This window comes from Lytechinus variegatus, chromosome 18 (genome assembly GCF_018143015.1).
Source record: "Lytechinus variegatus isolate NC3 chromosome 18, Lvar_3.0, whole genome shotgun sequence".
Classification (NCBI taxonomy): Eukaryota; Metazoa; Echinodermata; class Echinoidea; order Temnopleuroida; family Toxopneustidae; genus Lytechinus; species Lytechinus variegatus.
Window position 1 is genome coordinate 18795295 of NC_054757.1, and position 26364 is coordinate 18821658.

Genomic DNA, 26364 nt, shown 5'->3' on the forward strand with positions numbered 1-26364 from the left:
GATAACTTACTGTTTGTAAATTTGCCATAATGGCAACTACCATGGTAACAGGGCTAAACAGCCAATCATAATCAAGGTTTCTGTGGTAGTTGCCATAATGACAAAGTTAGAACAGTTGCAAATCCTTTATGAAACGGACCCCAGTACCTCTTCTTTTAGGGGGGAGGGGGAACACAAATGACCAGCTTCTGCACTGCATCCACCATCATCAAACTCAAGTAAGCACTACATAACACAGTAAATAGCAGAATAAAGACCACAATTTATTTGATATCTCACAAACCATATATTTTCACCCTGAATGATTTCATCAAAATCGTTAAAAAAAATTGAAAATATGCACTGCAATTGTTTTCTTTAGAAGAAAAAGTAATGTAGTACATGACTGAAAATTATTATTTTTGATTTATTTCAAATGATCTAATCTAGCTAGTTACTTGAGGTATACAGTATATATTGTATTATACATGGATAAAATGGGCCAAATGAACAAAACATTTCATGCTTGCTGCTTTCGAATTATGGGTAAAAGATCTTGTGGCACACAACTAAGGAAAACAGCAGATATTAGTAATTGCATGAATGTTGAACATTTGCCAGAGAAGGTATTTTATCAAAAGAGGTCATTTGAGCTTGAGCTTACTTAGTCTGAAGTGTTGATTTTGAAAAACATACGGCTGGAACTGGACCACTTAAACTGAATTTGCTCTATATACAAGAGTGGATACCTCCAGAATATTTAGCCTTTCATACTCGGTTTATACAAGAAGTTTAATATACATAAATGAAAATAATGGACAAGAAGAATGTTCACTCTGGCAGAGAGAGAGAAAAAGTTGTCTGCATGTGCCATTCAAGACTGCCATGGTAACTGCCATTGCTTAAAGGAAGTAAATTCACACTCAAGGCACGTAAAAGTTCGGCAAAAGTATTAACTAATACAAAATGAAGTACTTACTCTTTTTTTACCCTGCACTCGACTTGCGCCAGCATTCACATTTGGTTTCAACAAATATTAATTGAGCTAAGAAGTCAAATTTTATCGAGTCACAGAAATTTCTTGGACCAAATTATGCACAAAATGCTATATACCTCTTTTTAAGTGGAATTTCTCTGAAGTCAAATGGATATGTGTGCTCCCAAAGAATAGACTCCGGCAAGGTTACCTGTAACCCTGTTTGCACAATCTGAAAGACATTTCTCTGACTTGGCATTTTGTGCCTCATGATGGTAAACTTCATGTAATTTATGCAGACGAAATGATCACTTATACAGTGAATGACCGTATCGATAAAATATGATTGATACCCAAGAGAAGAATTGTCAGAAAATAGTACGATTCTAATATTTTCATTTCATAAAGGCCCATGGTTATGGTAACTTTGCAATTGAAACTACCATGTACTCTTTGATTTTATTAGGCTGATGAGCCCTCCAATCTTTCCATGGGTAGTTATCATCATAGTAAAAAATTGCAAATACTCTATAAAAACAGGTACCAGACTAGGGGGTGTCTCACAAAGATTTAAGTATGATTTAAGTATGAGTCGCACTTAAATGCCAAGTTGCATGCGGTATAATAGGCATGACCGCATTGGTCAGATCATGCCAAGGGGACGCGCACTACTGCATATCATGTTCGCGTCGGTATTTAAATGTAATTTAAGTCATACTTTAATTTTTGTGATACACCCCCCTGGTCCTTTAACACAAAGGCTAATGATTGATCCTACACTTGATATTTACACTTGATTGTACATTCTTGTCAATGCAATCAATTGTATAAAAAAACATGTTCTACAATGATTGCTAAGATTTGTGTAAAAGGACTCCTGCTGTGTGTTTCATAAAGTAGTTTGTGAGTTACACACATGTCCGGTGATCCTTCCTTGTGCTCAACTCATTGCCCACCATGGACAGAATCACTCCTGCGCCACATTAATTTCAAGGTGCAACCCTAAGAGGGGTTTTGCATGGATTATGATTAATCCAGCTCACAATAGCTTTTGATTGGTTTGTTGTAAAGAAAAGCTTAGTGGGTACAGAGTACAACACGATGCACACATTACTTTTGTGTATATGTGTATGAAAAATAGACTTAATGTACTTTATGTGTATTTTGAACAGAATGTTACTCGAGTAAAACTTGCCAGTCTGCCGTAAAAGACTCTAGCTGAACAAAGCGGGCAAAGAGTTAATAATAATATGTCCCTATGTTACTGGCTTAGACCTAAGAACTTGTTCCAGTACTGTGTAAAGTCATGCGTAATTCTATGACCAGCTTTGTGAAACATCACTCCTATTTGTAGTATCTTCTTGAAACCTTTCTAAATATAATTTACAAATAGTACAAGGCCCTAGTTTCACAAATCTATACAAATGGCACAGGACGATCCCACTTATTTGGCAGAGTATAAATTTGTTACTGAATTCAAGCATTTCATGCTGATAAGCTTCATGAAACCGGGGCCTGGATTGGAATTTCAGTTCACGCCATAGCAAGTTCATTGGCAGCAGCGTACCGTCCTGTCACATTGTGGTATATCTGTCTCTCTATGTCACCGAGAAGTGAGCTCGCACCGATGCGGAAGAGTTCTGGGGTCAGCCAATCGTTTCCGAGCTCCTCCTTCATGAGGGCAAGCCAAGTACACGAGTCCTTCGCTGTTCGGATCCCTCCGGCTGGCTTGAAACCAACCTAAAGGTCAAACAGAAATATTCATGTTTACAACTAATCAAACCTTTTACATCATATGAAGTTGTTACCAATTTCTGACATTTTTGACGTAACAACTACATGATATGTTGCAAACTTGTACATACTTCACCAACTGTTAGATTGATATTTTTTATCATGGTTGGTTGAAATACCTGTATTAATCACAAGAAATTGCTTTACTCAAATTCTATAGCATTTCTGACCAAATGGCCTTTGTCCTTTCACCTTTGAACTTTGACATCTGTCCCAAGATGCTTATGGAATAACACACCTTTATTTCCTGCAAAATGATATTAATCTCTGATGCCTGTGACCATCACAAGACCCAGTGCTATTTGTCCTCTTACTCTTTGGTGCATTGTGGTCTTGTGGTTCTGACTCTCCTTTTTCAAACAGAGTCATGGGGTTGAATCCCAATCACATAATTTCTTTTCGCAAGAAATTCATCCACAATGTGCTGCACTTATCCTCTGGCAAAAAGCATTATATAAATCTAGCTATTATTTTCATTATTATGGAATAACAAACCTTATCTTGTAATATACTGTAATAGTAATCTCAAATGGCTCTGACCATAACTAGACCCATTGGCATTTGTTCTTTTGACCTTTACAATCTATCCCAAATACATTTGGAACAACTTGCTCTGTAGTTATTATCTCTAATTGTCCCGTCCATCAAAAGATCAACAGGCATTTGACCTTTGAAATCAATCCCAAGTTGAACATGAAATAACTCACCTTCTATCCCATTTATGATAGTTATCTCTGATGGATCTTACCATCAGAAGACCAACGGGCATTTGACCTTTTGACCTTTGACATCAATCCCATGATGGACATGAAATAATAATAATAATAATATAGGATTTGTATAGTGCACGTATCCACCTTGCTAGGTGCTCAAGGCGTTCCTATATTACCACGGCTAAGCTAGTCTAATTCTGGTGCGCACAGCTTTTTGAGGAATTACTTCCTGCCGGTGCCCATTTACCTCACCTGGGTCGAGTGCAGCAAAGTGTGGATAAATTTTTTGCCGAAGGAAAACACGCCGTAGCTAGGATTCAAAACGATGTTCCTCTGTTTGAAAGGTGAGAGTCAGAACCACTAGACCACTACGCGCCCACAAATAACTCACCTTCTATCCCATTTTATGATAGTAAACTCTGACGGATCTTACCATCAGAAGACCAACGGGCATTTGACCTTTTGACCTTTGACATCAATCCCATGATGGACATGAAATAATAATAATACAGGATTTGTATAGTGCACGTTTCCACCTTGCTAGGCGCTCAAGGCGTTCCTATATTACCACGGCTAAGTTAGTCTAATTCTGGTGCGCACAGCTTTTTGAGGAATTACTTCCTGCCGGTGCCCATTTACCTCACCTGGGTCGAGTGCAGCAAAGTGTGGATAAATTTTTTGCTGAAGGAAAGCATGCCGTAGCTAGGATTCAAAACGATGTTCCTCTGTTTGAAAGGTGAGAGTCAGAACCACTAGACCACTATGCGCCCACAAATAACTCACCTTCTATCCCATTGTATGATAGTAAACTCTGACGGATCTTACCATCAGAAGACCAACAGGCATTTGACCTTTTGACCTTTGACATCAATCCCATGATGGACATGAAATAATAATAATACAGGATTTGTATAGTGCACGTATCCACCTTGCTAGGTGCTCAAGGCGTTCCTATATTACCACGGCTAAGTTAGTCTAATTCTGGTGCGCACAGCTTTTTGAGGAATTACTTCCTGCCGGTGCCCATTTACCTCACCTGGGTCGAGTGTAGCAAAGTGTGGATAAATTTTTTGCTGAAGGAAAGCATGCCGTAGCTAGGATTCAAAACGATGTTCCTCTGTTTGAAAGGTGAGAGTCAGAACCACTAGACCACTATGCGCCCACAAATAACTCACCTTCTATCCCATTGTATGACAGTTATCTCTGATGGATCTTACCATCAGAAGACCAACAGGCATTTGACCTTTTGACCTTTGACATCAATCCCATGATGGACATGAAATAATAATAATACAGGATTTGTATAGTGCACGTATCCACCTTGCTAGGTGCTCAAGGCGTTCCTATATTACCACGGCTAAGCTAGTCTAATTCTGGTGCGCACAGCTTTTTGAGGAATTACTTCCTGCCGGTGCCCATTTACCTCACCTGGGTCGAGTGCAGCAAAGTGTGGATAAATTTTTTGCCGAAGGAAAACACGCCGTAGCTAGGATTCAAAACGATGTTCCTCTGTTTGAAAGGTGAGAGTCAGAACCACTAGACCACTACGCGCCCACAAATAACTCACCTTCTATCCCATTTTATGATAGTAAACTCTGAAGGATCTTACCATCAGGAGACCAACAGGCATTTGACCTTTGACATCAATCCCAAGATGCACATGAAAAAGCTCACCTTATATCCGGTTTTATGATAGTAATCTCTGATAGCCCTGACCATCACCAGACCAACGGGCAGTATGGCATTGACTCCTTCTTTTCCTGTTGATGTTTTGATGAAATCCGAGCCTTAAAATGGACCAAAAAAAGCAAAGGAAGATTCAAGATATTTTCAAAGGGGGCGAGTATTCATTGTCAAAAGTAGATGTGGGATATACCGTATCAGGCTCGATTCATTACTTTTATTTTGAAAAAAAACAAATATATAAACATTAATAACAAACGGGCGTTTACGGTTAAGTGGTGGGGGTAAAAAAAAACTTCACCTTAAGTTGATAAAATTTTGTATTTTGCATCTTAATAAATCCATGAAATGGCCATACATTTTCCATATTTCCTTGAAAATGTTTTGATTCAGTTGGGAACTATCAAGAAAATGAAGAATATTTACCTCTTTCTTGACTCTGAAAATCGATTGATAATATTACACTCGGTCTATCTTGTAGTCCCACATGTAGAATTTCATGGAGTTGCAACATTAACTGAAAATTATCGTTGTTCATTTGATCATTTTCTTTTTTATTGTTTTACATCTTGTCAACGCCATGAAAGTCTCCACGTGGGACTAGAATATTTACCGAGTGTAACATCACAAAACAATCATTTGAGTCAAGGAAGTGGTGAATATTCCTCATTTTTGGGGTAGTTTTCAACTGAAAACAATTTCATGCAAATATGGAAATGGATATCTATTTCATAAATATATGTATATAGCAATGTAAAATGTGAAATTTCAGCCATTTTGTTGGAAGGTTCCCCCCTCCCCCAGCACTGGATCTATATACAGTTTCAAAGGTTGTCAAAATAGGTAAGTGTTAATGCTTTTAACTGTCATTTCAATGGCTTTTAAAGTCAATAACTATTTCAAAAGGCAACAAATAATCAAGGTTTACTACAAATTGAGAGGGGGCTATTTTTAAAAGCTATTCGAAAGTTGCGCTAAAACAGGAATACAAAAATTCTACCTGTTTTTTTAGCACAAACAGGGGCGACTTTCCCAAGAATTATAGAATTTTGACATATAATAAGCTCTACATTCAGATGTGTGATAACACATAGATTAATCTATGGAGATCAAATTTCTACATGTAGTTTAACCAATGGGGAACCAAATATGTGAAATTAAGATCGAGCACTGACGAATAGATCAGCGGTTATCCGTAGAGTCGTGCATGACTTCCTAACATATTTAACAGACGCCACCCTGAACAGTCTAATTTCTCAACTTGACAGAGACTTACCTGCCATCATGCATACAAGGCTAGCCTTATAGACGTTGACCAAGGAACCCAGTTCACCTGTAGCAAGGATGGTCTTTAGATGTGCATCACCGCAAGCTTCCCGAAATGCTCTGACTTCATCATAGACACCTAGTGGTAAGTCAAAATATCAACACATTTCACCAAAAGTTACATTGGTTGCCAATTTGGAAGCGTTTAGAATTTAAAATACTTCTTCTCACTTGGAAAGTGTTAAATGGTATGGCACCAAATACCTACAAGACCTTGTCATGCCTTATACACCAGCTCGTAGCCTAAGATCATCACACCAGCAATTTCTTAAGACCCCTAAGACACGCGCAGCATATGGTGCGTGAGATTTCTCTGCCTTAGCACCTTCTCTCTGGAGTAATTTACCCTTGAATTTAAGAATTATACCATCATTGGAGACCTTCAAATCTAAACTGAAGTTATTGCCTGTAAACTTAGGTCTAATTTCCATTGTATTAATATTATTTTGCACTTTGCCAAGTGAACCATTGGATCACAAACAGTTCATCTGTGCAGTCATGGTGGCATCAGAACAATGGATAAAGACAACATGGGTACAGCGTAACTGGAACATTGGTAGCCATTTTGCAGATAGCTGGCATATTGCTGATGGGCTGATAAAACCTTGTATCTCAAAATTTTAAATTTTTAGGGCAGCTTAGAAAAGGCTGTATTTTAAAAATAGAGCAACTGTGGCAGTCTCTTATTGCCTGAAAACAGTCTCCTGACAACCTGTGAACAACTCTTTCAGGGCAAAAGACAGTTGCTACCTACAGTTACCTACCTTGCCAATACCTTAACAAAAATGTCCTTTTATGACAATGCGCATTATTTTTACTGTCTGGGAATGTGCTATTCTTTGTTCTATAGTTATTTCAAGATGTTCCAATGAATTAAATACCCTCTTTGTTAAACAAGCCATTGAACAATGATGGAAAATAGCATCTTTCTAAAAGGGTATAAATAGAGGAAAGCATTCTGGATATTCTCAGTCTCTGATAATCATGGCCAAGAAGAAGGAGCTCAGTGAGGACCTACGGCAACGTCTTGTGAATGCCCACATTGAGGGAAAAGGTTACAAGGCCATTTCAAAGCAGTATGACGTCCCTGTGGCAACAGTCCAGAGCTTAATCAAGAAGCACAAGAGGTACAACACTGTGAAGATCCTTAGTGGGCGTGGCAGGAAGTGCAAGGTGTCCCCTAAACTTGCCAGGAAAATCTGCAGAGAGGTCAACAACAACCCCCGGACCACAACCAAGGCCCTACTTGAAACGCTTGACCGGGCAGGGACGAAGGTGTCCCGGTCCACCATCGAGCGAGTCTTGCACAAAGGAGGTCTCCATGGACGCAGGCCTCGGAAGACACCGTTGCTCAGGAAGAAACACCGGAAGGCTCGACTGGCCTTTGCTAGAGGTCATCTGAAGCAAAATCCAAGCTTTTGGTCAACCATCCTGTGGTCTGATGAGACGAAGTTGGAGTTATTTGGCCATATGGATGTTGAATACGTCTGGAGGAAGAAAGGGGAAGCATACAATCCAAAGAACACTGTGCCAACTGTCAAGCATGGTGGTGGGCACATAATGCTATGGGGATGTTTCTCTTCCAGTGGCACAGGGAACCTTGTTAGAGTCAAAGAAATCATGAAAAAGGAGGATTACATCCAGATCCTTGATGATAACTTGAAGGAATCTGCCGAAAAACTCCAGCTTGGCCCCAACTGGAAGTTCCAACAAGACAATGACCCAAAGCATACCGCCAAGCTGGTGAGGAAATGGTTCAAGGACCATGATGTCAACGTCCTAGAATGGCCAAGTCAGAGTCCTGACCTGAATCCGATCGAGAACTTGTGGCGAGACCTGAAAGTCAGAGTGATGGCTAGGAACCCGACCAACCTGACCCAGCTTGAGGCCTACGCCAAGGAAGAATGGGCCAACATCCCGCAGGAGACGTGCAGGAAGCTTGTGGACACTTACAGGAATCGTCTAGAAGCAGTCGTAAAGAACAAAGGCTATGCTATTCACTATTAATAAAAGACATTGGACTCAGAAAACCTAGGGTATGAATAATTTTGAACATGACATTGTTTGAATATCTATGAATAAAATACCCCTGAAAAGAGAAATTTCTTGAATTGTGCATTGTTGTTATTCTTTCACTAGTAGGTCACACATAAATCCAGAGAAACTTGATAAAATGCATTCATTTCATCACAAACATGAAAAATCACAAATATCAACAAGGGTATGAATAATTTTGAATACGACTGTATGTTACAACTGTGAAATCTAGCTAATTCTGAGCTGTCATCAAATTTTGAGATACGAGGATTTATCAGCCCACAAGCGATAAACAGTACATGAAGTCCTATAGCACACCCCCCCCCCCTTTCTCCTACCTCTTCCCCTAGCATAAGATTTCCTTTACCTTTCCAGTTTCCAGCCAAGGCATATGCTCTGTTGATGACTATGTCTATCTCCCTTGCACCGTCGGAAACTGCCATCTGAATCTCGGCCAGCCTCGTCTTGAAGGGCGTTTGACCAGCAGGAAAACCAGTCGCAACTGTCGTGAAAATATCAAAACAAAGTTTGGATATCACTGATGTAATTACATGTACAGTGGTGCTAAAAATTAGTTAACTCCACCAGAAAATGCACTCCTTCATGCTGAGTGTTTAAGGTAGACAAGAATGCTACAATGTCCAGCAAGCCAAGAGAAGCAAACTACATTGAATGTAATATTTTATCACTTGACTTCACAAATAAATACCTGAAAGATGGCAGAATTTGAACACTTTTAAAGATGTTCATTTTCTCGTGGGGTGCACTAACCTTTTAGCACCATTTCCATTATCATCCAAAAACAACACCTAGCTATCAATTGAAAATTTGGTTCATTGACAATTCATCTCACCATTAGCTCAAGTGGTTAATTCCACCTCCCCTTTCCAATATGTCTACTTCTCAATTTGAGAGCATTTTTTGAAAAAAGAATCTTGAAATATCAAAATTGCCCCCTCCTTCAATGATGATATGTGAACTGATGGCGCCCTTCCTGAGTGTTTCATTATAAATGCACTCTATTGAGTCACTTGGGAGTGTCCAGTCTTCCCCTTGTAGTGTCTTTGGTAGAAGCAGGTCTAGACCAATCGGAAATGGCTCTTCTTGCACAATGTGTTTTATTCGGGCCTGAATGCATGAGCAATGCTTGTATAATATCAGTAGTATAGTACATTGTATATTATTCAAACAAAATCAAACAAAAACAGTGGTACAAAGCATAACATCATGGAACTCAGAATGATACATGTAGGTTTGGGACCACAGTGAAGCACAGCTTGTTGATGGGGCCCCTTTACATAGTGGTATATCACAAAGGTAACATATTTACAATGAGTATAACTTATAAACAAATGATGTAACAATATAATAGAGGTAGGTTATCAAATGGTGATGTTTCTGCTTGACCAGGGTACCAGCCTAAATGAAGCAGGGCGTTCCTCCGAGCATCCTACTACCTAATTCACTAATACCTTGGTCACATTTGTTCTACGGTGGCCGTACGGCGAGTCGAAAATAGTCGTTTTATTCATTTTTATTCAAACCACCTATATCATGTATATGTAGCTGGTACACAAAAAATATTAAAACGGCTGTTTTCGACTCGCCGTACGGCCGCCGTAGAACAAATGTGACCAAGGTATAAAATCGTTCCAAATTTGTGAATGCATAAAAAAAGCTCAGGAAAAGACACCGCATCAAATAAGCAGAGCACTAAGGAAACCGAAACACCACCCTTTTTCATCCATGTATTTAGATAACATCTAATAATAAAATCAATGTAATCCCCCTCCTTTATACACAGGAAAACTTATGCACACACACTGAATTCAAATTCTGTTTAATATTAATCGGTCAAGCCCCACATTACATTACAGAATTACTCAAATCTAAAACCCAATCACATAGTCGAAGGCTGCGATGATCCACAGATAAATTATTTTTCCAGATCCTCTTTCGCAAAACAAAAGTTACACTTGGTGATCGTGCGTTTGCACTTGCTGCCCCAAAACTATGGAATAGCCTACCAATTGACAGAAGCTCTCCATCATTGACTCACTTCAAATCAAAATTCAAAACATATCTCTTCAGTTTACAAAATTTGCTGTGTAGATTTAAGTAAAAAGAGCTCTGAACAAGCGCAGGTGAATTTATTTATATAAAAGCTGCGCTATACAAATTAATGTTTATTATTATTATTAATATATTCCACTTAATTCAATGATATGATCATTATACCTGAAGCTACAGGGACCTGGGGAGCACCGGCCTGTTTCAGTGCATTCACAGCATCCGATACCCTGGATGGGTACACGCACACAGCTCCTACAGTCAGACCTGCACATGAAGTGGGTGTATATGAAAGGCATGAATGATCTAGATGTTAAATGAACTCCCAAGTGCACAAGAGATTTACTATAATTTCTTTCTAGGATAATAAGGATACAGAGTAATCATGAATAACTGAACTTTTTAAGATGAAATGGATATCATAAATAATCTAAAGGGCAACTAATAATTATAGTAAAGACTGCAAGGGTGGTTCAGTACAACAGTATCCAATACAAGCACACCATGCCTGCTGTATGAGCGGTAATGAATTACCACTTCCATGTATACTATATACCTAACATGGATCTTTTTCCAACTACTTCAATACAGTGCTAGAAAAAAAAGTCTCATTGCGGTAGCATGAAGCTTCACTCAGAGTTTTATTTTGTATATTATATGCAGTACCTCCCTCAACATCGGTCAACATTAACCCTATCTAGGCTGAGGTACCGGATATTTACAGAGATCATATGGCCTTGAGATCTCAGCCGTCGATCGTGCCGAAATTTGGCATAAAGATTGTCTGGGACATAATCTACAAAATTATATAGTTATCTATTTCATGCAAATACCTTTATATGCTAATTTAGGCGTAATTAGTACAGGGTACAGATAGTGTTAAGGGCAAGGCAAACTGACCGGTCCACCAGTAAATGACTGATTCTGCTGGTCAATTTCATCAAAAATGGATGTAAAATATCAAAGTTATGACAGACATATTGAAGTTTCACTTTATTTCACAAAACAATTATATGTACATCCTGGTTGGTATGCAAATGATGAGGAGACTGATGACATCATCCACTCACTATTTCCTTTGTATTTTATTACTTGAAATTTAAAATATTCTCATTTTCTCCTCATAGTCAAGTGAAACAAATAATTCCTCTCTGAACATGTAGAATTTGCATTGTCTAATATTATATGGTTTAGTCAAGTTAGTCCTTATTGTCAAATCTGTAAAAAAATGAAATATAGTATAATTCAAACAATAAAAAAAAGAAATAGTGAGTGAGGGACATTATCGACTGTCTCATTTGCATATCACTGAGTTGTGCATATCACTAATTTGTGAAAAATAAATGAAACTTTAAAATGTCATAACTCTCTTATTTTACATCCGATTTTGATAGAATTTTCAGCTTTCTGCTAATTTGACTTTTCTCTATTTACTCAAATCAATATCTTCCTGAAGTGGACTTGGCCTTTAAGTTCTTAAAATATAATGAAATGATTTCCTTTAAATATTCATATGTTATATAAACCAAGTGGGCCAAAATGAAATGTTCTTCTTCACCTCTGTTTTGCATTTTCACAGCTTCCAGTAGATCCCTTCTAACAGGATTCTTTGCCTTGAAGCAAAGCCTCTGAACGTTGGTGATTGTGTCATCTCCCGAGAGCGTTGTCAGGTCAATGCAGGTTGCTGCCTTCAACAACCATGCAACCTACAAAGAAAGCACAGGTTGATGGATCGTTTTAAGAAAAATGCCAGTTGTGGTAACAATCTCAAAATGAGTTCTAACAGAATCCAACAAAATCGAAGTGTATGTATAATAATAAAAAAAAACATGTTCCAAATGGCTCTGGTAGAAGAGGTTTAATTGCTGAGAAATGAGCAAAATAAACATTAAATTCCATCAAATGTCAGCTATTTTTCCAAGCAATATTACACTGTCTGTGCCACTGTGTTAGTGTTCATAGATGTTGTCGATTTTCGGCTAAGATTTCATGGTTTCAGAAAGATGAGTTTGTGTCAATGTACCAGATCTAGGGCTATAATAGGGGGTAATTAACTAGATTTTTAAGACTTTCTCATGAAATAATTGTTTGCCGCAACTACATTCTGGGCGTTGTGGCGTTCGCCTGTAATCCAAGCTATGTGGGGAAGTTACAAATTGATGCGAGATTTGAGGTTCGAGCCCTGGTCGCGTCTTTCGGATGGTGACGTTAAAGGTCGGTCCCAGACGTAAATAATCATATCTGATTGAAACACGTCTGACAAAACTCAAACACACACATTCTTCAGGTAACAGTGTTGCGCAAGGAGGGATATGTGTCATAAGGAACAAACACATCTAGAAAATGTTGATGGCAGATACTTGGGAATTATTAGAGGATAAATATGATGAAGGGATGTGTAGTAAGTGTAACATGAAGCAGATTGATTTTCTCAGATTAATTGCTTTCATCCAACTTATCCTTGTCATGGTAAACTTGCCCTTTAATACAGACTCTTGACAGTCTCTCTTAACACTATACAATATGCCTCCGGTTAACATTTTACACACAAGACAAGAAGCCCTAATGACATGAATAAATCATCATTATGAGCACATTCTCACCTGATAATTCTTCTTTACTGCTCTCCTCGTTCTGATTTCATTTGCTCTTTTGAAAACAGCAGGTTTGTTGACCCTTACAGAATCAACCCATGCAAGATCTGTAACAAAAAAAATATGGTTACACATTGTGTGCAGGAATGGCTGATTAAATCTGATGACCAGGGTAATAATAAAGCGCTTAGACATGTCGTTCCGATGTATTGAGTGCTATATAAAAGCAGATTATTACTATTATTTATTTTGAGATTGGTTTCCTTTTACTTGAGCTATTCACTTTGTATCCATGTATATTCGCATCACCTGAACATATATTTTCCTGGAGGTTTATTTTTTTTAAACACTGGTACACAATGTGTGAGAGACAACAGGGCAGTGATCCAAGGGGTCAAGTGTAGCTGTAAAATTTTCAGAGGGGGGGGGAGGTTACCTCAGTGGCCAATGGAAGAAACTTAGCATGATTAGGGATTTGGGCATTTGTTTATCGAATCCAGCGGAATAGGACCAATGCTTCAGCCATGTCATGGAACTGTGAAGGCAGTTTCCCAATGCCAATACACAGGCAGGCCAGAATTACAGCTACAGTGAACGGCAGTGGTCGGGCCCAACCAGCACAGATTTCAACCACCACTCATCATGAAAAACACTGCTACCGTCCGCCGCTAATTTCAAATGATATGTGTTTCAGAACTTACATGTATGGCAGTGAGTCCAAACTTCGCGCGTGTCCATACTTCGCGGACGGTCATTATCTAAAAAACTAGCTAATATCCTTAAAATCTGACATCACCAACGTGAAAAGCGACCTAAAATTACCCTTAGGTGAAAGTTTCCTTAGGATGAGTTCAGTATTCATGAAAATATTGGCAAAAGATCGGCAAATTTGTCACCGCTAGCGCCCGTTTTGAAGAAATCAACAAGCATCACGATATCACCATTTTGCAAGCAGAAATCATCAAAAATGTGAGTTAAATTTGGTAGTAACCGATTCTATAGCATTTTGCCATCAATCTGATATAAATATTTCACTTTTTGAGCTTGAGTTTTTGTTTATATCTCCACAAAAGCTTTGGTGCGCGAAGTTAGGTCACACATTTTCCGAACGGTTTTCCAGCACAGCCCGCATTCGCCGATCGGAATAGAATTTTTAGATCGCGATAACGGCGAAACCCCTTGACCTACTTTATATTTTCGTCCATGATTTTATAGTGTATGATCTTGCCGTCAATGTGGTAACTTTTTTTTAAATTAGTTTTGCATAAATTATAAATATTTTGTGAAAAAAATTGAGCTTAATGAATAATTTTAAAAAGTGCGCGAAGTTTGGACACCCCATCATACCGTACTCCTTGAAAAGAGGAATTTCTCTTGCATTCACTTCCATCTTGGATCTTGTTTTAACTTTTATTTGCATTGTAATTCACATTAAACATTCTTATGTGATGAACATTTGTTTTGTTTTCAAAGATTTAATGCCAGATTGTTATTACATTGATGTTCTTTCTAACTCATCCTGAAAATTTTGTGTACAGTTGCTGTGAAATAGCAACCAACACTAAAATGGGTCTAGCTAGAACACTGAGCCAGACAATCTATAGTCTTATACCTGCACATTGGCCCAATGATTTGGCAATTGATTTCCACGACAAATGCCTAAAATTAAAAGCAGCATAACTATTGGGGAATTTCAAAAAACTTTTTTTTTTAAAGTCTAGATCTAGTGTCTATGTCAAGATTTAGATAATCAAACCATGTGGAAATACTGGAATGAATGACTTAAGCTTTAGCTAGCTTAAACCAGGATGTTTTCATGGATACAAAAATGACACTTTGGCAATTGGGTAACAATAAAGTTGGGGTAAAGAAAGTGCAAATGCCAAAGCAAAGGCAAGCGCAAACGGTACCGTCATACCAAGAATCAGGGACAACTCGGACCACGGGACATCTCGGACCGCGGGCCGAGTTGTCCCACCCATTACGAGATTTTTTTCTCAAAAATTTGATTTTGTGATCATTTCTCCTCAAAGTACCACTTTTATCGCAGAAGATGGACTTTGTTGTATTCCATTACCTCCATTTTCTCATCACAAGGATAAAATTTGGTGTATTTGCACGATTTTTATCAAGTTTTTCACCTTTTTCTCTCAGGTCGCAAGAAGCGAACAACCGATGAACGGTCCGCTGCTCTTCATCGTAATTCTCCGTAGCTCGGCCGCCTAAACTGGCGGGGTGGGATTCAGATCGAATCCACAATGGAAGTGGGCGTGCACAGCAAAGAGCTGAGCTTGACTGAGTGAGAGAGAGTGAACTCGAGTTTGAAGACTTTGAAGCTTGGCAGTGTCGTTTAGGCTCTGCCTTTTTCTGCCTTTTTTTGTAAATATATATTTTTCAATTTTTTCTATATTGATTTTCCCTGGTTTCGAGCTCTAAGATTGTAATGATATAATTATGCTTCAATTTCTTTGACTGAGTGTGACTATGGTGTGGATGTTTGAGTTGCTCAAAAATAAGTTACGTGGGTGGGGGCTCGGGGCGATTTCACTCTTGCCCCCGAAATGCGAAAAAAATATATTCGGGATGTAGCTGTGTGGGCATGCCGGGCTGAGGCTAGCCATCAATTATGTTTTTTAATTTTTTTTTTGAGAGGGGGGGGCTTAATTTTTCACTTTAAATTGATCATTTTTAGGCCTTTTTTTCCATTTTATTTTTAATATTGAATTTCCGTGGTGTAGAGTTGAGTTTTAAGTTGCAATAATCAATATGCTTTAATTTCTTTGACTTTGAATGTGACTGTGGTGTGGATGTTTGAGTCGAACAAAAAATACTTTTACGTGGGTGGGGGCTCGGGGCGATTTCACTCCTGCCCCCTAAATGCGAAAAATATTCGGGATGTAGCTGTGTGGGCATGCCGGGCTGAGGGTAGCCCTCAATAAAAAAATGTTGTTTTTTTTTGGGGGGGGGCTTAATTTTTCACTTTAAATTTATTATTTTTAGGCCTATTTTTTGTACATTCTATTTTTCATATTGAGTTTCCCTGGTGTAGAGAGTTGAGTTTTAAGTTGCAATAATTAATATGCTTCAATTTCTTTGACTTTGAGTGTGACCGTGGTGTGGATGTTTTGAGTCGAACAAAATACTTTTACGAGCTAGGGTGGTGGCTCAGGGCGATTTCACTCTGCCTCCGAAATGTGAAAATGATCTAAGTGTATCTGTGTGGGCATGTCGGGCTGAGGGTAGCCATCAATTAAAAAAAAGTGTTTTATTTGGGGGCTTGATTTTTAATTAAATTAATTATTTGTATTTTTTTACAGGATTTAAAATAAAACTGATTTACCTTCTTTAATTTCATTTCTTGGTCTCAAGGGTGGATGTCAGGCTGCCGGGATGGAATTCAGCCACAATTGCCAATGGAAGTGGACATACTTGTACAGTCGTGAGCTTGGAGACTGAAGCCTTGCCCTACAGCTTAGAATATTTTTTAATCAAGTTTTAGGCCACTCAGTCTTATTCCCATTTGAAATATAATCAGGGCCGGATCCAAAATTTCCCTACAGGGCCGGGGGGCATTTTGTCTAGGAATTTTTGACAAAAGGTCTTTACTGCCAAATCACAGTAATTTTTTCTCAGGAAAAATTTGACAAGCAAAAAAAAAAGAAAAAAATGTTGTAAGTTGCCTTTTCAGTACTTTTTAAGGGGGGCGAATGTGCCCCCTCCCTCGATTCGCCACTAGAACTTATGTCCATATTATTTAGTTTTAATTTTTACAGGAGGAAAGAATACCAAATTAAATAAGTTTTATGTTTTGCATTTTTACCAATTATTGTTTATTCAAGTAAAATGTATTTAATTTAGTATTGTTCCAAAATGCATCACCTAATAAACTTGTTTGAATTAAAATGCAAACCTGAATAAAAATGAATTATGAACTTTGAATAAATAGAAAATAATATGTTATATTCTGTAAATTGTAATATTTTCAAATCATATTTTATCTCCATTCTTATCTTATCATTGTCTCCCTTTCTCATTATGTTCATCACTCTCATTTCAATTAAATTTATATTCTATTACTGGAATAAAAAAAGACAATACTCAACAATGAAACATCGATCAATAGAAAAAAAAACAAAGAAAAAGAGGGAAAATACAAAGAAATGACAGGTACAAGGAGGGGGGGGGGGGGTAACAACAAGTCATTCTTGTCTGGGTTTTAAAAACAGAAGAGTCGTCAATACAATATTGCAAATAGCAACTATGAAGAGGGTTTGGTTTTTATCAAATAATTTTTGCAGTTCCTTTGGAGTGATGTTGTTTTTGTTTCACCCATTCTAGAAAGTGAACTTTGTATCTAACACTAAGTTGCCCTAGTGTTGTTTTCCAATCTACATTTTCTAGTTCCTTGTATCATGTATGGATGAAATCATTTAAGGTGTACCAGTTAGAAAATTGTTGACTTTTGGTATATATTTACATTAATCATGCAAGTTGCAGGTATGATCACCTTCTCAATGACTCTTAAGACAAGCTTCTGCAATTAATAAAATATATTGTATTTACTAGATAATTTGAACAACTGGACCAAATTGTGGCAAGATTAATGAGCTATATATAAGTGACAATGGGGAACCCGAGGCTGATAATGATATGATTTGAGCAAAGAAACAATAACAAGTGGAATGCCTCTGGCCGTCTCACCTGCATCACGCGGTTCAATATAGCAGCAGTGCTGACTTTGAATACTACTCTAACTCGCACAAGATGTTCAGTGATACATGGTTACTCTTATGTCCACTTTTTATGAACTAGACCAATATACTTACAGAGATATGATGGTTATTCACCAAAAAACCCCAACATGGCCAAAGTTCATTGACCTTACATGACCTTTGACCATGATCATGTGACCTGAAACTCAAACAGGATATTCAGTGATACTTGATTACTCTTATGTACAAGTTTCATGAATCAGATCCATAAACTTTCAAAGTTATGATGGTAATTCAACAGATACACCCAATTCGGCCAAAGTTCATTGACCTTTGACCTTGGTCATGTGACCTGAAATGTGCACAGGATGTTCAGTGATACTTGATTACTCTAATGTCCAAGTTTAATGAACTAGCCCAATAAACTTCCAAAGTTATGATGGTAATTCAACAGATACCCCCGATTCGGCCAAAGTTCATTGACCCTAATGACCTTTGACCTTAATCATGAGACCTGAAACTTGCACAAAATTTTCAGTGATGCTTGATTACTATTATGTCCAAGTTTCATGAATCAGATCCATAAATTTTCAAAGTTATGATGGGAATTCAACAGATATCTCCAATTCGGCCAAAGTTCATTGACCCTAAATGACCTTTGACCTTGGTCATGTGACGTGAAACTCATGCAGGATGTTCAGTGATACTTGATTAACCTTATGTCCAAGTTTCATGAACTAGGTCCATATATTTTCTAAGTTATGATGACATTTCAAAAATTTAACCACAGGTTAAGATTTCGATGTTGATTCCTCCAACATGGTCTAAGTTCATTGACCCTAAATGACCTTTGACTTTGGTCATGTGACATGAAACTCTAATAGGATGTTCAGTAATACTTGATTAACCTTATGGCCAAGTTTCATGAACTAGGTCCATATACTTTCTAAGTTATGATGTCATTTCAAAAACTTAACCTCAGGTTAAGATTTGATGTTGACGCCACCGCCGCCGCCGCCGTCGCCGCCGCCGCCGCCGCCGCCGTCGGAAAAGCGGCGCCTATAGTCTCACTTTGCTTCGCAGGTGAGACAAAAATGATCAAAATCGGATAAGGAAAAACAATATTATCGCTGCAGTTTAAAGAATGATTTGTATTTTTCTGATGAAACAGGTCTGGCGTTTCTTCATGGATATTTAATCAGCAACCTCATACATGATGTCATATCCTCACTTGTTCTTTGTATTTTATTATGTGCACTTAGATTAATTTTTTTAAAGTTGAATTCAATAACCCCGCTATTTGTTATCAGATATTTATGAAATAAGCACTTTGATATGTGAATGTTGCTATGTCTACATTATTCATATATAAATATTTTCATCCCGGAGCATCCCTTTAAATGATTTATTATTTCTTTTTCTCGAGAAAGAGTATAGTCTCTACAATAAAACAAGTGGAATGCCTCTGGCGGTCTCACCTGCATCACGTGATTCAATATAACAGTAGTGCTGACTTTGAAAACTACTATACAACTCGCACAAGATGTTCAGTGATACTGGGTTACTCTTATTTCCATGTCTTATGAAATATACCAATACACTTAAAGAGATATGATGATGGTAATTCAAAAAATACCCACAATGTGGCCAAAGTTCATTGACCTTACATGACCCTTGACCTTGATAATGTGACCTGGAACTCGCTGCAGGATGTTCAGTGATATAAGTTATGCTTATTAAATGACAGCATTAAGATTTGATGTTGATGCTGCCGTCGGAAAAGCGGCGCCTATAGTCTCACTCTGCCATCCAGGTGAGACAAAAATCATGACATGCACAGTGATGAAAAATAAAGCAATAAAATGAATTTAATCAAAAAGAAAAACCACATGCTATGTAAAAGAAATTAAATTTAAAATCATAAATTCGTCATTTTTATTGAATGAAGAATTTAATTTATTTATAATTGGAAAAAAGGATTACCCCTATTTTCTTTCAATGTAACCAAAATACTTGTAGGGCCTGATATGATTTTTCATCACATGACATGATTTTGAACAAAAATCAAGCCATATTTTGGGTTATGTGGGACGGAATCTACATGGCGGCATTCGTGGGACGGATTTTTCTTCTTAATTCTATCTCTGCCGGCTATTCACCTTATCCCCATCCCTCCCCATCATCCCTATCATCATCCCCTTGGGCGCAAAACTGTCCGCAAAGGTAGAGGGGACCACAGGCTGCAAAATTTGACAAACATTTAAAAAAAGGTTATCGCCCAAATGTAGGGTAATTTTTAACCCCAAAACAATTGACAAGAAAAAAGAGGGGGTTTTCAATAATAAAAGGTCATTTAGTCCTAAACACTGTCATGTATCATTTCAATTGTGAATGATTCATTATTTTGTTCTCCATGAAGAAAAATAGTAGGGTGGACATTTGGTATTGTGTCCCCCTATTTTTGGTAGGGGGACACGTCCCCCCCCCCCCCCCCGATTTCCTCCCATAATCATCCCTCACATCCTCGTCCTTCTCACCATCTCATGCACCCCTCTTATCAAGAGTCATCATCATCATCTCTCTTATTTTTATCCCTCATGCATGCACCCCCTCTTCCCTCTCATCATCAAGGCCCACCCCTTATCGCCATCCCTCACATCCTCATCTCCATCTCTTTCCCTTTGTCCCTCTCATCATCCCCCCCCTCATCAAGAGTCATCAAAGATCCTCATCCCTCTTATCATCACCATCTCTCACCTCGTCCCTCTCATCAAGGCCCACCCCTCGTTATCGCCGGTATGCTATCATCGCCATCCCTCACATCGTCGTCCCTTTTACCCTATATCCAAAACTCTGCTCTCTACACAAAGGAAACTCAACTTAAATTAAAAATGAAATTGGCATGCCCACACAGATACACCTAGAACATTTTCACATTTCGGGGGCAGGAGTGAAAATGCTCAAAGCCCCCATCCACGTATTTTTTGTTCGGCTCAAACATCCACACCACAGTCACATTCAAAGTCAAAGAAATTAAAGCATATTGATTATTGCAACTTAAAACTCAACTCTACACCACGGAAATTCAATATTAAAAATAAAATGGGAAAAAAAGGCCTAAAAATTATCAATTTAAAGTAAAAAATTAAGCCCCCCCCTCAAAAAAAAAATTATTGATGGCTAGCCTCAGCCCGGCATGCCCACACAGCTACACCCCGAATATATTTTTTTCGCATTTCGGGGGCAAGAGTGAAATCGCCCCGAGCCCCCACCCACGTAACTTATTTTTGAGCAACTCAAACATCCACACCACAGTCACACTCAGTCAAAGAAATTGAAGCATAATTATATCATTACAATCTTAGAGCTCGAAACCAGGGAAAATCATTATAGAAAAAATTGAAAAATACATATTTACAAAAAAAGGCAGAGCCTAAACGACACTGCCAAGCTTCAAAGTTTTCAAACTCGAGTTCACTCTCTCTCAGCTCAGCTCTTTGCTGTGCACGCCCACTTCCATTGTGGATTCGATCTGAATCCCACCCCGCCAGTTTAGGCGGCCGAGCTACGGAGAATTACGATGAAGAGCAGCGGACCGTTCATCGGTTGTTCGCTTCTTGCGACCTGAGAGAAAAAGGTGAAAAACTTGATAAAAATCGTGCAAATACACCAAATTTTATCCTTGTGATGAGAAAATGGAGGTAATGGAATACAACAAAGTCCATCTTCTGCGATAAAAGTGGTACTTTGAGGAGAAATGATCACAAAATCAAGTCAGTTATTGAGCGGGGCCGAGCCGAGCACCGACACAGTTAATACACGCGCGCCTATGGGAATCGCGAGCTGTCGAAAAAACGCCTAAAATTACACTTTTTTTTTATTACAGCGAAAAAAAAGTAATAGAAAGTGAAGAACATTACCATCAGACCATATCTCTAAAAAATCTTTACAAGAAATTTCGAAATTACGGAAAAATAGACGCAAATTTTTGAGAAAAAAATCTCGTAATGGGTGGGACAACTCGGCCCGCGGTCCGAGATGTCCCGTGGTCCGAGTTGTCCCGTCCCCACCGAGGCAACATGCATCGTATTCGTATCGAGACTGTGACGTGACCAGCCGGCAGCTAGCTTGAACCGACGGGACCGCGGCCCGCGACACACAGTCTGTGCCCGTGACCGCAAACTGGATCCATCGCATCGACCATCCACGACGAGTTTTCTCAACCAGAAACCTACCTTCAGCCAAGTTCAGCGTCTTGCCTTTCCTCGAATATGCACTCAACAATCAATGAAAACCGAAATTAATCAGTGAAAGCAAACATCAACCATTACAGTGTTTAAAATAAACAACAAATAGACCCGAAAAAAATATATAAATTCATACCCAACTCCGTTCCTGGATTTCGGGCGGCCATTCTTCCAATAATTCTGAAAACAATGAGACAAATCTTAAATAAAAAAAGGAAAAACGTGTCATTGTCCCATCCGATCCCCGCCCCGTCCCAAATGAAGCAACTTCATTGCAATTTTTTTTTTTTTGGGGGGGGAGATATCTCCTCCCCTCCTCCCCCCAATATATATATAAATTCACAAATTCATGGGTAATGCGGTTTTTGCAATGCCAACAATTAAGTTCTTTTAATTGTTGGCATTGCCCGGGCCGCGCGTTTCCGTTTTACACCCTGGCGAAGGCATTTTCCGGGAAAGTAGCCCAAAAGCGACTAGTGAAGAGTCTACGTCTACGTTTGTTTACATTATCAGCTGGGCGCGCGATCCAAAGTCCGCACCGAAGTTATCCGCAGAACATACCCATCCATCTGTCTGTCTTTCTCTCTTTTCTCTCTCTCTACCTACCTATGTAACTACAGTATCTATCTGTTAATTTGTCGCTCTTCTCTCTCATTCTTGATCTATCTGACATCTATCTATCTCTCAAATTCTCCAGCTCTTTCTCTATCCATCTGTCTGTCTTTCTTCTATCTATTTATCTATCTATCAAACTACAGTATCGGTTAATTTGTCTATCTTCTCTGTTTCTCTCATTCTTTATCTATCTAACATCTATTTATCTCTCAAATTCTCTATCTCTCTCCCTCCCTCTATCTATCCATCTGTCTGTCTTTCTATATTTCTCTCTATCAATATATCTATCTATGTATCTATCTATCTGTTAATTTGTCTATCCTGTCTCTCTCATTCTTTATCTTTCTATCTATCTAACATCTATCTATCTGTCTCTCAAATTCTCTATCTCCATCTCTCCCTCTTTCTCTCTCTTTCTATCTATCTATCCACCTCTCTCTCTCTCTCTCTGTCTCTCTCTCTTTTTCTATGTATCTATTTATCAGTCTTCTATATCTATCTTTCGGCAGCTTCTAAGTGTATCAATCCATCAGGATCAAACTTCAATTTGTCTTTCCATTATAAGTATCTGTTTATTTTGATTTTGTCTGTCATTCTATTCATTTTAATTTATTTTTAGAAAACAAAAACTATCATAAACAACGCGACTGCAAAAGCATGTTCGGATTTCACTCATAGAGATGTATATTGATTTCCGTTGATTTCACTCCTGACTGCCACTCTCTCTGTTCATGAAGTGCCGAGGAACTCTGTGCTCTGATCAGTAACTGTGCAAATTGCATGCGGTAATGGCGGTGGTGGACTCGCCTGTGTCGCACGCTGCATGCAACCAGCGACGTGTGTAGACTCTTCACTAGTCGCTTTTTGGCTACTTTTCCGGAAAATGCCTTCGCCAGGGTGTAAAACGGAAACGCGCCGGCCCATTGCAAAAACTGCATTACTCGTGAATTTGTTTCGCATTTCTGATTCCTTATTATACGTGGAAAACCAAGTTGCTATATATATATATATATATATTTGCCATAGAAATATGATTAAAATATATTACCTACATACATGACCATCGACCTCACATGGTCTTAATGGATTTAGCAGATCTGTTTATGTTCTCGAAATCTAATGATCTATACGTTTGCATATGACCTTTCTTTAGCTTGAATTTGATACCAAACATTTCATAGATTCGGTAATCATAATTAAAAGGTATAGGCCTATAGGTGAAATAATGGGCGTGCTTTATTATGGAGTCAGAATAAGCTAATTGCCCAATACATTTTCTATTCTCAGATTCTCAATGAACACTCAGTTTATAAAGGAAAAGTTCATTCTGACAAAAAATGTACAAATAGCAGAAAAAAATAAACATATTGCCGAAGATTTGAGGAAAATTCGTCAAAGAATAATTATTAGAATTAGAATTATTTGATTTGTGACGTCATATGCGATCAGCTTCTCTGCATAATTATCGTATGTTAAAACATTATTGAAATGCAATTTTCAATGTTTTTATTGTAAGCCTATACCTCAGTACTCAGTAAACAACAAATGATTTCACACCAGCTCCTAAAAAAAGAGAATAAAGAATAAGTCATAACGAACTATTATTATGCATTATATATTACTTAACATATGGGGCAGTTACTCGTTATAACGTCATATATATATGACGTTATATGACGTTATATATCATATATATATGACGTTATATATCATATATATATGTCATATATATATATATGTTATATATCATATCATATATATATGACGTTATATGACGTTACTCGTTATAACGTCATAAATATATTAAAAATTTTAAATTCTAATAACTCCCTTAATCTTTAATGGATTTTCCTCAAATCATCACCTATATTTTATTATTATTTTTGTGCTATTTTTATATCAAAGTTTTTGACTGTCCGGATGAACTTTCCCTTTAAAAGGGGTACCGGGTTGAAAATAAATAAACAACAAAATAAATAGAGTCAAATTAACCTAGAAAAAAATTGAAAATTCATCAAACTCTTATTTAATAAAAAGGCTATCTAATCCAAAGACTGACAATATTTTGTCAAAAATTTTATATTCACGTCGTCATGAATATTCATTATGTTACTGGTTATGTCATGTCGCCAATTTCTATTTCCTAATGTTAATACATGATATCATATTTCCATTTACCTGTGAAGTTATACTAATAATAATAATATAGGGTATTTAATTGCGCACATATCCACCTTGCTCAAGACGGCTAAGCTAGATAGGCGCTCAGAGCACACAAGCGCGGCTTCTTATATAAGAAATTAATTCCTACCGGACGGTACCCATTTACCTCACCTGAGTTGAGTGCAGCACATTGGGGATCAGATCAGTGTATGCAGGCGCGGAACCAGGAGGGGGCCGAGCCGGCCCCGGCCCCCCCCCCTATTTTGACAACCTGCAGAAAAAAAATTGTACTGTTAATCTTGATAGAAACTACGAAAAACAGAAAGAACAGTAAGAAAGAGGTATTATACCCATGATGCGTAATTTACAGTCTCGTTACGGCCGGCCCTACCCCAACTTGAAGGAAACAAGTTAAAGATGAGGGGAAAATTGGAAAATAGACTTTGCCTGTGTAATGAAAGCCATTCAACAGAGGATTAAATGACACTTCATATATCCAGTTCTGAAATCAATTTGCACACAATATTTTAGCTCGCACATCAAAATTTCATTATTTTGTTTGATTTACACAAATTGTTATATCAAAATTTTCAGCTCGCGCTGCGCATTGTTTGATTTGTGAGATACCTATCCTCTTTGGAAATTCTTTCCAAAATTTGTCAAAATGCTCCTTTATCATGTCAGTATATCAAAAAAATTAAGCTCGTGCTTCGCGCTCGCATTTAATTGTTTGAGACCATAGAGTTATTTAACTCTATGTTTGAGACACACAGCTTGTTCTTTATTTGAATAAAACGAGCTTAGACTGTCCAGTTTTCAGGTCGGAATATGAAATTTTTTGAGCTCGTGGCGCTTCGCACTCTAATTACTTAATTGGTGATACTTGTATCCTCTTGTATCCTAAAAACAGTCCTAATTGAGTCCCTTTTCACATTGCTATAAAAAAATTTCGACTCGCGCTCGCATTGTTTAGTTGGATACTTATCTTTGTTCATGATTATAAAAACTGCTCAGAATCTTCAGTTATATAAGGACATAAAAAACAAAGAAAAAACTTCGCGCTCGCATTATATATTAAGACCACATGAGATACCTTATCTTGTTTATAGCAATTAAAACTAACATATACTTAAAACTTCAGTCTTTAGCTAGGACTACCCCCTGAAAAACCAAAAAAAAAAAAAATCAGATTATAGCGGTCAATCGAGAAAAATGTTGATGAAAATATTTTTTCGGCCCCCCCCCCTATTGGCGAAAGCTGGATCCACCCCTGGTATGTCTCCCTTGGAATAAAATAAGTTGCAGGAATGAATATTTAGTGCATTCAACGGTTGTCAATCCAATTTTTAATTCCTAAAGTTAAAGGACCAAATTTGAATACCCAAGTCATAATTTCATTTAATAAAGTACAAAAGAACAAGTGGGCATACGAATTCATAAATTTGTATGAATATT

The 26364-nt window shown here is 37.9% G+C and overlaps 1 protein-coding gene across 1 annotated transcript; it reads right to left on the minus strand.

The window, feature by feature from the left end:
* Positions 1-244: 244 nt before the first annotated feature.
* Positions 245-22328, minus strand: LOC121431661 (deoxyribose-phosphate aldolase-like). The gene is made up of 8 exons (XM_041629305.1): positions 22268-22328; positions 13182-13279; positions 12137-12284; positions 10747-10845; positions 8876-9010; positions 6422-6550; positions 5137-5249; positions 245-2695 (listed from the first exon to the last, which is right to left on the minus strand). The coding sequence occupies exons 1-8, from the start codon at positions 22296-22298 to the stop codon at positions 2489-2491; spliced, it is 960 nt and encodes a 319-aa protein (XP_041485239.1). The 5' UTR covers positions 22299-22328; the 3' UTR covers positions 245-2488.
* Between the last annotated feature and the right edge of the window lie 4036 nt (positions 22329-26364).